At 32.1% G+C, this 14,511-nt stretch overlaps 1 protein-coding gene across 1 annotated transcript; it reads left to right on the top strand.

Annotated features, from left to right (window-relative positions):
- Positions 1–4,179: 4,179 nt before the first annotated feature.
- Positions 4,180–14,144, top strand: LOC146528620 (UDP-glycosyltransferase UGT5-like). Its single transcript, XM_085202677.1, has 4 exons — positions 4,180–5,127; positions 8,928–9,153; positions 10,805–11,021; positions 13,117–14,144. Exons 1-4 carry the CDS (start codon positions 4,264–4,266, stop codon positions 13,391–13,393), a joined length of 1,584 nt encoding a protein of 527 aa, XP_085058803.1. The 5' UTR covers positions 4,180–4,263; the 3' UTR covers positions 13,394–14,144.
- Positions 14,145–14,511: the final 367 nt, after the last annotated feature.

The raw sequence follows: 14,511 nt of genomic DNA, 5'->3' as shown, positions 1-14,511 counted from the left end.
TTCGGCTTCATCTCTCACTTTCCAGCCCGATCGACTGCTGCAAGCCCCCGCACGGGACGCCCCTGCTGTAGCACATCCACCCAAGCAGCTACTTTATTTCTCAGGGACGTTTTATGTGTCGCTGTAAAACACTCTCACGAAACTCTCTCTTCGAAAAAAAAATTAAATTAAATTACTAAACTAAATACTTTTTTACCCTTTAGAAACCATTACGACGACGCCACGTCTGCCTTCTCTGTGTATATAAGATTATAAATAATTTTCCTTCCTTTTCTTTTAAACACGCGGCGTTGAGTTTCGCCGTGGGGCACTTAATACACAATACCTCCTAGGTGTCCTTGCCACACTAGGTTCTCTCTGTCTACCCTGCTATATGCGTGATATAGCATGACACTATAAAAAGATATTGAAATAAGTATATCATCACTACAGGACAGTAGTTGCTTCAATAAGAATTCGTCAATCGAATCTGAGATGAAATCAGCTGGCGGTCATTTGTAGCAGTAGTAATAGGTACCGTTACATAAATAGTACGTACAGCTTTCTGACGTAGAATTATACAACGGCATATTTGGAGCGATTTGTAAATCTGAACACAACTTGTGTATGGGCCGTCGTGACTCAGTGTTCAGTGAGTGCGGAAAATAATGCCTTAAACTTTCGTAATAGGTTCCCTTTGTCTACCTTGCTAAATGTAGGATACAGCGGAAACAAAAAAAACTTATGTATTAGAATAATATACCTACATACATTTTTTTGGTAAAACATATCTGTCTTTTGCATCAAAAATATTGCCTTTTATTTTAAACTAGCGGACGCGCGCAGCTTCGCTAGCTTATTTAGAGGTGAATTCTAATAAACCATGAAACATGTGTTCAATGAAATATTTTTAAGAGTCGAAATTTCAAATTTTTAAAAAATCGGTGGCGATTTGAAGATTTTTCCATACAAACTTTCAACCCCTTATTTGCACCTTTAGGGGTTGAATTCTAGAAAACCATGAAACATGTGTTCAATTAAATACTTTTAAGAGTCTGAATTTCAAATTTTATAAAAATTGGTGCCGATTAAAAAAAATCGATACAAACTTTCAACCCCTTATTTGCACCATTAGCGGGAGAATTCTAGAAAACTATGAAACACGTATTCAATTAAATACTTTTAAAAATCTAAATTTCAAATTTTATAAAAATCGGTGCCGATTTAAATTTTTTTCCATACAAACTTACAACCTCTATTTCACCCCTTTAGGATTATAATTTTTTAAAATCCCTTCTTAGTGGATGTCCAGATTACGAAAGTAAACATCTGTCCAAATTTCACGTTTCTACGCACAGCGGTTACGGCTGTGCGTGCGTCTTACCTCAGTCAGTGAGGACAAGTCCTTTTATATATATATAGATATAAGTAGATATTAAGAGAATAATGCTTTATTTTATTGAAATGAAAGACTAGACTGTATTAATAATACAGTGCAAAAGAAGTCTGGTCTTTCACTTTTTATTTAGAGAAGGCTTAAAAAATAGCGTTCTATCCAATTGATAAATATTAGAATATTACAGTTATATCTAATAACGGTAGATTATTACTTCACTTGTTTTTTGTATCTTACGACGTCGGTAAAGAGATCAAATAAGTAATAAGTAATTCGCAATTGCGAATCTTTACATGATCGCATTCGATAGCATTTCTTAATGTTGTGAAAACGTCTGAAATAAACATGAGAATAATATAACTTTTTTTATTAAAATGAAAATCTAACCCAGAGCCTGCTCGTGCACAATCCAATATCTTCACGAGGCAGTCATAATGGTTCATGTAAATCGTTATAATCACCGTGTAAAGTTGTGTTGAAGTTCAATGTCGTATTCGTAAGCTAAATATATTGAACTTGACTTCGTTTAAACTTACAACTCCTTATACGTAAACAATCTTATAAAAAGGTTTCCTGCGGGTAATGCTTAGGCGGAACTTTGTGTTAAGACACTCCGTTCCCCACTTTCCGCCGAATTTTGGAGGTATTGCGTGTTGATGCGGAAATTAACGCCGCGATCAGTCTCAACACTACTAGTCAGAGCGAAGAAACGAAAATATAAATTCAAATAACTATTTCATTTTCTCGAGCGGGGATCGAACACACAACCAATCGCGTTTAGTCACACTTTGTGCCCCTGAGCCACTGGCCTCCAATAATAAACATACATATATTATGTAATATTGTAAAATAATATATGTAATATAATGTTTATTTTTAAATGAAATATTCGTTGCTTGTATATACTTAAACTCTTAAAAATGTTATTGAAAGGTCAATGTGCCACATTGGAAATTGGCTTAGATTTGATATTTTTAAAATAAAATCAAATCAAATAAATCAATTGATTTTTTCGCTTATATGTAAAGTGATATTTTTGCTTATTTTATTATTTAATTTACATTATTGTCCATTACTAATTAACAGAGGAATTGATGGGGCCTTATACTAAACAACTATGCTATAGATATCGACCGGGTGGACTAAACACAATCTCATGATCTATAAAATCCATAGACAAATTTTATTTGAAAAAATAAAAAAAAAAGCAGGAACACTTTGGTTAAACTCTACTGGCGAAGTGTTAACATGTAGACATGTCGTGATAAGTTATCAATTTCATAGTAATTATTTGCCATAATAACAGGCACCTATTATGACATATAATTTCTATAGAAATTATAATTAAACTAGTTTATTCTGATAATATTTATTAAATAAATATTAAGTATGGAAAGCATTACTCAATAGTCAAGTAGTGTAAATTATGGTAAATATGATAACGTAGATAGTAAGTATCTAGTTATTCGCTAATGTTGTGAATTGTGATACTGAAATAAAGTTCTAAGCGTATGGAAGTATTTATATCATTATTATATTATTTCAGAACCCATTAAGTATTGCAACAAAATGATTTTTTGGTTATAAAATGGATTCTAAAGAAAGGAAATTCTTGTTTTTAAAAATAAATGTATATTTATGAGAGAGGCCACTCGTGGGGTAGGGGCACAAAATCAATTCAATCTCCACTCGACGAAATGGTATATTTATTTAATAAATTTAAATAAATATATCATTTTCATTTCTGATGTCGAGGCAAAGCGCGACGTTAAGTTCCGTCACCGGCTACTCTGGAAGCAATTCTTCCAGAGTTCGCCGGAAAGTGGGCAACGGAATGTCTTAACACTAGGGTCCCTCTGCCTACTCTGTTGTGCACAGTGTAAAAATAAAATATATATTTAATATATCGTAAGATAGTACCTACGTCTATGACAATGCATTGCCAGGAAATACCAACTAAGAAATTATATTCCACTATAAATATTTTTACAACTTTATTTTCTAATATATAATTATTTATTAAGAAACTATTTTCCGCTTGCAGCTTCGCTTCGGCTTGGAACACTATTATAGAATTTATGTAATATTTATAATTCTCGACTCTATTATTTTGTGAAAACCGCGTTAAAATGACATTCGATCGACGCGTAAGTAAGTAGGTAGTTGTTTTATAAGTACTATTTTATGTAGAAAATAAGAAAAATAATCATTTTATCTTGATTGATGTTGCCACGATCGAGCGGTTTGCAATTTCATTACCTAAGGCAAAATCAACTTTCACTAAATAAAACTGCTTCAATATTCCTACTTTTTACATATTTTTTATGTTTATTATGTTTATTCTTAGAAAGTAGTAGCTTATGATCAGAATTGAATTCGAATTTTACTTATTGCTACCTATTATTTATTTTAATTTTAATTACAATTTTGAAAGAATACCTAGTAAAAGTTGAGTAATCCATTTAATTTTGGTTCCATGAATTTATTTGCGTGTATGGCGGAATCCAACACCGCACTTATAATGTTAGTATGTAAGAGAGGCAAAGTTTGATAAAATATTTATATTGACGCTATCATAAATTTTACTAGAGATGAACAGAAAGCGTATCGTAGTTAAATCACATCGTCTCTCTACGTCAATACGGAAATAAAATTTTAATATTTCATACTTAGACGTAAAATACTTAATAAATACTATAATAATCTAATGTATTGAAGACATATTAAAATACCACTTAAAATCTAAAACAATACACAACAAATCGTGAAATCACGACTCACGCTTGAAAATCACGTAACTCATGCTGAAAATAGCAACAGTCAGTCGTCGGCGTTCACTTGCGACGCGCAGTGTTCCTTACGACTCGGGGGAGCGACGTGCGATCACGATGCGTTCCTACGTATACTTTACGATCTTGACAATCTTAGGATTTACCGGACGTGCGAAAACTGCACGGATCCTGGGACTCTTTCCACACACGGGAAAAAGCCATCAAATGGTTTTTGAGCCGTTACTACTGAAACTGGCTGAAAGAGGACACCATGTGACCGTCGCATCTTTCTTCCCGCAAAAGTATCCTCCAGCGAACTACACTGATATCAGCTTTGAAGGCATCGCTGGGATAGGATTGGAAGTATTTGACTTAAATTGGTACGAAAGCCCCAGTTTTATTAAGCATATACCGATAATAGGTCGCATTGTTAAACAATTATCGGAATTCACTCCCCTCGCTGGGATGGCGTTAAATGTATGTAGTAAAGCTGTAGATTGGCCTCCTCTGAGGGAAGCTCTGAAGAAAGAGTATGATGTAGTATTAGTTGAGAACTTCAACAGCGATTGTATGCTGGGTCTGTTACATGTGTACGAGATAAAGGCACCTGTCGTGGCATTGTTATCATGCGCGCCGATGCCATGGTCGGCTGACCGTATCGGGTTAACTGATAACCCGTCCTACGTTCCTGTGGTTAGTACGTCATTCAACACGCAAATGACCTTTTTGGAACGCATGGAAAATGCATTTATATTAACATATCAAAAATTATGGTTCCGATACAGTATCCAAATAAAGGAACAAGCGCTCATTGAAAAGCAGTTTGGCAGAAAAATTCCAGATCTCAACGATTTGGCCAAAAATACATCGTTAATAATAACAAATACTTATCACACTTTGAATGGGGCTCGACCTTCTTTACCAGGACTTGTTCAGGCTGGGGGTATGCATTTGGATCAGACGAAGAAAATTATACCACCGGTGAGTTACTTTAATTAATTAAAGTGTCCTATAAAAACTAAAAAAAAAGGAAAATAATACATTCTTACTACAGTTTAAATTTATACTCGTTCTAGACTCATTTTAAAATAATTATCTTTAGATTCGTCAACATTATCATAATAAGTAACTGAGGTTATGAAATTGGGGCACAACGCAACGTAATGTAGGGTTTCTTTCATGTCGATTGCAAGAACAAATCTGCTAGTTACAAATCGGAAATTATATAAATATATCCATTAAAATTTTAAAATTAATAAAAATGACATAAAAAAATACAATTTCATAAATAAAAATATTATATAATATACAAATATATATATAAAAATGTAAGTGATTTTTTTTTACTATAACATGTTTTTTTAAAAAACCATCTAGCAAATTCCAAACTAGAGAGAAAAAAGTAATGAATATATCTTATTATTTTCATATTAGTAGCATTACATACACTTATTTTCACATTAGTACCAATAAGAAGTACGTTAGATAACATTATGAAGAAGACTTACATATTTATTCATACTGTTCTTTACAACTACTCGTATGTCTATGTACAGAGTACGGAATAAATGCTCCCGAGATATTTAAGTTTTAGATAAATAAGTAGCTTCTTGTTATTCAAGTTTTAGCAGGGTAGGCAGAGAGAATCTTTGAATACTTTACGAGTTTATAAAGCGCAAAGAGAGTTTTAAGGCACTCTGTCTTTCACTCTCCGCCCATTTTCGATACGTTATGTATAAAACTACATAGCTGTGTTATAATCAGGTAAATGTGTACATTCCTATTCAAAGCAGAAATATTTAAACTTGTAACTTAATTATCTAATCGGGCGGGGTCGAACCCATGACCTCTGTCGTAGTATTCGAACTCAGTCATCATTACACAAACATATTCTGACACATTGTACAGAAAAACATAAATGATAATAAATAATATTGCACAAATAAAGCGGGAAACTAAAGAAATATATAAACCTCCTCCGAATGAGACTTGCATCCATTATACAACGTCCACCTGCCAAATAGAACTAAACTAGGCCTTGAATTGGGTTATTAAATGGCCTAGATTCCCAGTGACCTAAAACAGTTATTTATAGGATGCTAAGGAATAATTCTTGCGTAAACAATATACCTACTATAAAAAGAATATAAGTGAATCCTATTATTTTTAACCGACTTCTGCAAGAAAAGGAGGTTATCAATTCGACTGTATTTTTTATGTTTGTTACCTCAGAACTTTTGACTGGGTGAACCGATTTTGATGATTTTTAGTGCTTCCCGTGTGGTCCCATTTTTTTCATGTCTGACAATGGTATCTATAAGAAAATCACATAAGTCTTAAATTTGCATTCGGTATGTGCGCGACAAATGGACAAATAACTTAACGATTTTGATGATTCTTTTTTCTCCGCGCCACGACTGGCCTGGCTATTAAAAATAAACTTAAATTTCTATGAACCAACTCTCAATCAACATAAAAATATTATGATTTTAATGAGTTAAAAAGCCTTGGTCTAGAGCAAGGCTTTAAAGTCTGCGGCATCGTCTAGCATGTTTAAGGTCGCGGGTTGAATTCCCGTACAAGTTCAATGTTACAATTATTCATAAGATATTATAACGCGCTCTGTATTTATTGTAAATGTCGAAAGATTTTATATTAATTTATGTATTTAATTTGTATGTGCACAGACTAGTCATTATTAATATTAATATAGGAATTATTAATAGTTAGTAGGTTATACAGGTATTATTAATAATATAAAAACAATTTTCTATCATTGTGCTTTATTTTGATCACTTTTTATTCGTATATCGAATAATTCATATATTTAGGCTTTGGAACAATTTTTTACACGATTACCTGAATAAATACTTTGAAACAAATAAAAAAACTTAAAACAGTCTTGAATTGCGTACAAATATGTAAAAAAGGCAATTGTTTTACATTTGAAAATTGTAATTTTAATCGAAAAAAGTTTAAGAATTTTTTTACTTTCGCAGCAGCAATATCTTAAGTTGTACTTCCCGTTGACCTAGTACAATCATAAAATTGACACGGAACCTCAACCGATCCGACTTACACTTACCCAGTCTGTTAATTATAATTAGACTCGTTCAAAGCAGAGGCAGGTCATTAATAAAACTAAAAAAAAAAAATCCTTAGGCTCTCATTTTAAATGTATCAAAAGTTGTAAATTTATAGAACCACCTAATTAAAATTTTATCTTAGATATTTTAAAAATGGAACCTTGAACTTCACGTTTTAAATTTTGATGGCGTTACTGTAACAGCTTTAGTCGTCTCCATTTTTTAGAAAAAAAAATTAATAAGGTGCTAAAGATAAATAAAAGTTATTATGATATTTTGTATTAACCGTGCAAAAATTTCATCGACATGTGAATCGAAATATTAAAAGCTATAATTTTTTTTAAAAGGAAATGATCATTTAAAATTTTTAAAATTAATATCGTTTTGAAGAATTGTAAACTAAATAGAAACATAAAGTTTTTTTTGTGTCTCTTACTTTCTCCCCTGGATACCCCGTACCCTATTTTTCGCCGAATTCTGGAGCAGAACGAAGAAAATGGATATTAAATTTTCTCTAGTGGCAATCGAGCCCACAACCGCGCTTTTACAGTCACACTGTGCCCATTCGCCACGACTGATCATTGAAATCATAGTCCATGTCCATTATCCATGTCCATGACATTGTTCACTTATCCTCTCCTACGCCCAATTGTTTGCAATTGAATGTGATCATTTACCAATTACTTGAGGTCGTATTTGGAAGTGGCGGGGAACTACAGTTTCTTAACGCTAGATTCTCATGTTCTCTCTACCTACCCTACAAAGTGCAATATACAGCGAGAAGCTAAATAGAAAACGTCGTCAACTTATCTAACTGGACAAAATGGTTGTAGGTTCAAATTCCACAGCCCCATTATTTTGAGCTGACTATTTTGGAATATAAGTATTTTCAAACCTACAGGGGAACAGATGCACATACATAAATACGGGTCAAAATCATAACCGCCTTTTTTGTTTTTAACCGACTACTGAAGAAAAGGAGGTTATACATGCAATGATACATAGTAATTTAGTATAAAGTTGACTCTATGTGTTCGAAATATGCTGAAAATGGAAATATTAAATGCTCTGGAGTTAAAAAGTTGTAAATAAATATTTCGTTCGGTTGTAAAATAGTAAAAAAACTAAACCTTTTGTACATTACCTAGTTGTTTTATTAAAAAGTAGTCGCGTCAGTTATATTACGCTCTATCTAGAATATACGAGTATAATAGCAACTAAAGAAACCGTTGGTGCCTCGCGTAAATACTTTGCACTTTCTAAATCAACGTAATTTTAATTGCTTCATGCAAATTTAAAGTTACTATTTCTCAAATTAGTTTAGTTACATATATACTTATGGCTGTAGCAATATTACGAAGTAAATGAAAATTGGAAGATAATCTAGAAAAAAATTATTAATAACTTTGAGGGCACTCATTCCAGTTCCAATGCTTGTCGCGTGAGCGCCTAAAAAGACAAAAGTCTAATTGTAAAGTGAAGGTTGTGTGTTCGATTCCCAGTCAGATGAAAAAATAATATATTTAAATTATATATTTCGCTCTCGTAACAAGACAAAGCCCGACGTTGAGTTCCTCCACTTAAGACGCAATGACTCGACCATTGGACGGAAAGTGAGGAACGGAGTGTCTTCTATGTCTAATCCCTATGCTCCTCCACAAAAAAAAAAAAATAATTAAAATATTTTTGTTTCAGTACATTGAGAAATTCATAAATGAATCGGAACATGGCGTTATACTTCTAAGCTTCGGATCTCTTATTAGGACATCGACTATGCCGCAGTACAAACAACAGCTTATAACTAATGCTTTATCAAAATTCAAACAACGTATCATTTGGAAGTTCGAAGAGAGCGATGAAGAGGGAACCTTAATAGGAAACATATTGAAAGTCAGATGGTTGCCACAGTATGAGCTTTTAAGTAAGTTATATTACAATATTTATGTTGGCCTTTTTTTTTTAAAGACATTTTTTTGTAGCAATTTTATCTAGCAAAATACTTTATATTGGTTTAAATAAAATAAACACTATATGTTAAGGAAAGTTTGCTAAAATACAATAGAGAAAACTACATTAAATCCGTTAACCACGTTGAGTTTAGCGTTCACAAACGCACAGACAAACAGACAAAATTGTATGAAAACATAGTTTTTTGTTTTATTACATTTTCACAATTTTATTATAAAAAAATATCTCACATTAGAATAATATTTTAAGCCTATTTACCTTACTATATTTTAAGCACGATTTTAAGCCGAATACGTGTTTCACGCGAAAGAAAACGTATGTACATAGTTGATTATGGAGAAATATAAAATAAACAAAGTAAGTAAGTCACGATTACACCTAACTCCTAGCACACGGCGTTATCTTGGTAAATAGGTTATCAGACATAAGACTTGCATCTTGCAATGTGGTTAGTTTACTGTAAGTAGTGTATCTAATAATAATTAATTATAAATAGGTATTAATTACCAGACATACACTATACTACTTTTCTTCTTCTACGCTCCTGTCGGAGTGGTCGTGGTCATGAGCTGTCTTTTCCAATTAGATTGCGAGATTTCTCCATCTTTTTCTATCCTCAACAGTGCGTGTGCATTCCCCAATGGAGAATTTTTACTTTTTTAGAAAAGTTGTAAAAATTCTAAAATAATATTTGAACCCGCGCCTCTCGAAAACTATTAAAGAGAGGGCACGTTCAAATCTTTTATTTTCTTTGCTTATAATTTCTAAAACCTTACATTATATGACAACTTTACTACGTCCATCCTAACGTGTCTATCTATACCCGTACTAAGAAATTCAAACAAAATAGTTCGTTTAAAGTTTGAATCTGGAATTATTATTGTTATTTTCCCACCTAAGGACCAGCATTCTTACAAATATTATTTAAATATAAGGCTTCATTTACAGATTTTTTTTATATTTTGCAGTAAAATAGCTGCTGTAAAGAAGACAATAAAACGATTAACGTAGTTCAATAAAGTCATATCGCCTTCGCGTCGCCTTACAGTCGTTTAATCGTAATAAATAATAGTCATATCATATTCATAACCAAATGATTTATAGCTTATGTAAAGTGATCTCAGTAAAGTGGTCACAAAGTGTCACTGTAAAAGAGACAGGATTTGTATTTGATTCCCACTCGAGGAAATTAAATATTTCATATTTGTTGAGTTCTGCCACTCAACGCACAGTACCTCCAAAATTTGGCGGCAAATTGGGAATGGAGGGTCTCAACATGAGGTTCCCTCTGCCTACTACTAATGCTATAATATATAAAAATGTAAGAAAAAAAGAAAAAAATGGTAAGTTGTGCGTGCCTATGTTATACTTTACAAATGGCGTTTTATTTTAAAACGATAATTTTATTATTTATTTTGTTTGAAAATAAAACTTTTTCATTTTTGAGAATTATTTTTTTTCCGAATTATATTAGGCTTTTATAGAATAGTTAAAACTGTGGTTTCATTTAAAGTGGCGCTGACAATTCCACCCTGTATACTTACCTACAGTTCAAATTTATATAAAAATATTGTTATTTGAAACAAAATTACTTTCTTTTACAGAACACGAGAAAATAGTAGCATTCATAGCACACGGTGGCCTTCTTGGTATGACCGAGGCTGTGTCGGCCGGCAAACCTATGGTAGTGGTGCCTTTCTTCGGAGACCAGTACCATAACGGAGCCACCGCTGAAGCTGCGGGGCTGGGGAAAGTGGTTTCTTACATGGATTTAAATGAAAAGGATTTGAAAGAAGCTGTAGACTTTGTTTTAAGTGCACAGTAAGTTTTAATTGTACCTACCTATCAATTGTGCTACAATTGCGTCTTATCAAAGAAATATTTCATTCATGTTATCAGTAAACATTATACAATATTATGCAATATCATTATTGGTAATTATAACTAAGCTTATCGTGTTTGAAGTATCATTGACCTTGCGTATTCTCATAGTAATATAAATGTGTATAATCAGCTACACTCTGTGTCCCACACAAGGCAGGTTTTTCCTATTTTCCGCCGTGTTGAGTTTGGGACGGAGTATCTTAACACTAGATTCCCTCTGCTTACCCTGCTGTGTGCGAGGTACATCTAATTTATTAATCTATATATATAAAATCGAAAGGTCACTCACTCATCACGAAATCTCAGAAACTACAAATGTTAGGAATCTCAAATTTTGCATAGGAGTTACTTATAGGACGTAGGTGCTCGCTAAGACAGGAATTTGCAATATTCGACTTCTAAGGGGTTGTTTTTGGGGTCGAAAGTTTGTATGAAACTTACCGTTACTACAAATGCTAGGAGTCTCAAATTTTGCATAGACGTCAATAGGACGTAGTCATGGAGACAGAAATTAATAATAACATAGTTCACGCGGGTGAAACCGCGAGCGGGCCGCTAGTAAAATATATAAGGTACTCGTATCCATTGTGTTAGGTAATATTAGTTCAAGCATGTGAGAGCATTGCGAGAGCATTGCGTTTCTGTATTTTTTTAAATCAATTCATGTTTAAAGGCGAAAGCTCAATTACATACACCTTTTTATGCAAATATCACGAATAACAATATCTCCAGTCGTCCGATCGTGAAGTGTTTCCTAAATTTCTTTTTGTTTAAAATATGTTATTTTGATTAAGCTAAAGGGTTCGATCCTCACTCGAGGAAGTGAAATATTTAATTACGTTTATACTTCCATTTCTTCGTTCTGGTGTCGAGGCAAAGCGCGGCGTTGAGTTTTGCCACTCAACACGCAATGCCTCCACAATTCGGCAGAATGTGGGGAACGGAGTGTCTTAACACTTAGTTTTGTCTACCCAGCACACAGCAGTGTGCGGGATACAGCGTGAAGCTGATTTATTTTTATTTTATTTAATAAGAGCTCATTTTTCATTTTCTTATTAACTTTTGACGTGTAACGTTGGTTTAATGCCAATTTGTCTATTTATAAATTGTAAATTGGTAATATTACAAGCAGCCCAAGATCCCAGGGCCCCCCGACATACGTAATTTTAAAAAAGCTAATATTTTTATTTATAAACTGATTGAAATAAAATAAACACTTAATTTTAAATGAAACATGCCAGAATCCAATAATGAAACCTATATTTAAATCAGTAAAGCCATTTCTGAGATAAGCGTAAACAAACGCAAAGACAAACAGGCATACAAAAACATTTTTTCTTATACATCTTAGAAGTAAAGACACCGATCCGTTATAATTTTATTATAAGAATAGATTTAATTTTTCCGAATAGGAATGGAACTCACAACCTGCGCTCGCGTTTACAGTCGCACTCTATATATAATTTAATTTTCACGATGCATTATTTAGGTTTGATAAATAAGAATAAATCGATTTATACGACTGAAAAACATATAATATTGTTTATTTTAACATTATGCATAACATTTCAAAGTAAATAGCACATTCAAATATATTTACATAATAATGTATGCCCACAATTCTGATACAATGAAAGATTTTATTGCACCAGACAATTTAAACGTGTCACATAAAACGACAAAAGAATTTGTATATTCATAGATGAATAAGTAATAATGATTTACAAGTTTAATTATATGTTTTGTAGCAATATCTACCTACTTAAGCCTACTCACTAACTTACTTACATACTGTCTTAACTACATATTAGACTAGTAGTCCTCAAAATTTCAACGTTGCTAAAATAATATAGGTCTGGCAGGTCTGGGATCTTGGGCTATTATAGACGTCGCTAGTCTTGTATAAATATAATATAAATAGTTTTAGTAGAAGAAGTAGTCGTCAGATTCCAAAGGGACATACAGTTAAGAGAAATAATACAAGTTAAATACAATTAACATATTTTATTAAATATTTTTTTCTTTTTTCCAGAGTCCGTCTAAACGCACGTCGTGTATCAAGAATGTGGAAAGAAAGAGAAAATGAACCTTTAGACACAGCTGTGTTTTGGACCGAATATGTCGCTAAGTGGGGTCACGCAGCAAAATTGCATTCAATTGCTAGAGATCTTCCCTTCTATGAATATTTGTTGTTAGATGTAATTGCTGGGTACATACTTGGCATCCTTGTTATTATAAGCCTAATATGGGTTGTTTTATCAAAAATATTAACTTATTTTATTAGAGAAAGCAAACAGAAATTACATTAAATGAGATTAATACATATTTATTTAATTACAATGAATGTTCGTTGACTATATTATAGGTAAATGTTATTTTGAATTCAGGTGGTTTAAATCTATGGCTAATAAAAAAAACTAAGACGCCTTTTTAAAATCTGAAGTAATAAATTATAACATTTTTTTAAATTTTTAACCGACTTCTGTAAGAAAAAGAGGTTATCAATTCGACTATATTTTTTACCCAATTATCTAGTTGATCATAGGGTAAAAAAATTGTTGCTTTTGTTGTTGTTTGTTGCTTTTTTATCTGTCTTATTAATAAAAAATTACAAATGCATTATAGTATAATAGATTGTTAATTCTATTGTTTTAAATAGTTTGAAATATACTTTATTGTATTGGCATATATTCGCATTGAGTATAATATTTACAATAGAGGTCGTATGTTCGATTCTCACTTAAGACCAAAATAAAAAATGTTATATTATATATTTTGTATATATGTATATTCATATTGTTATAATTTTAGAAAGCTTTAAAAAGAGTTTAAATATGTTAATGTTGTTATAATTATTTACTAGTAAATATTATAATTTTAATATTCCTATAGCAAATCTAAAGCAAGGGAACAGTTGTGCCTATACGTTTCATAGTTAAATGAATTCAGTATGATTATAATATATTCCATTAAGCCTTAGTTACTCAACAACAATTACAAAGATATCAATTGTGATAGTACAAAACTAGTGATATAACCAATAAATGACTATAAAAGTAATATTATTTTGTTTTAGTACTTTCCCTGTGTTCTTTAACCCTTAATCAAACAAACTTTATTTTTCGAGTAATTTGAAATCTGGTCACGGCTTTTAGGTAAGTGGGTGCCGTAGATTTCGAAAAACAACTCCTTTTTTTTATAAAAAGGGGGGAAATGGGGGTTTTGCAGTGGGAAATTATTTCCCAGTATCCGGTATTTCAAAGCAAAATATAATTAAGTGGGAAATTATTTCCCATTATCCGGAATAGCTCTCAACTTTTGATATATTTTTACTACAAGTTCTATACATGTAAGTTGCTCCTACTTTACTTGTTTCTTTTTTGTCTTATATAATAAAATTGAAAAAAATACTGTAATATGAGTGAAT

This window comes from Heliconius melpomene, chromosome 19 (assembly GCF_056956725.1).
Source record: "Heliconius melpomene rosina isolate 202511_hmr_F chromosome 19, ASM5695672v1, whole genome shotgun sequence".
Classification (NCBI taxonomy): domain Eukaryota; kingdom Metazoa; phylum Arthropoda; class Insecta; order Lepidoptera; family Nymphalidae; genus Heliconius; species Heliconius melpomene.
The sequence above is the reverse complement of the archived record's forward strand: the minus strand, read 5'-3'. Positions and strand labels throughout refer to the sequence as shown.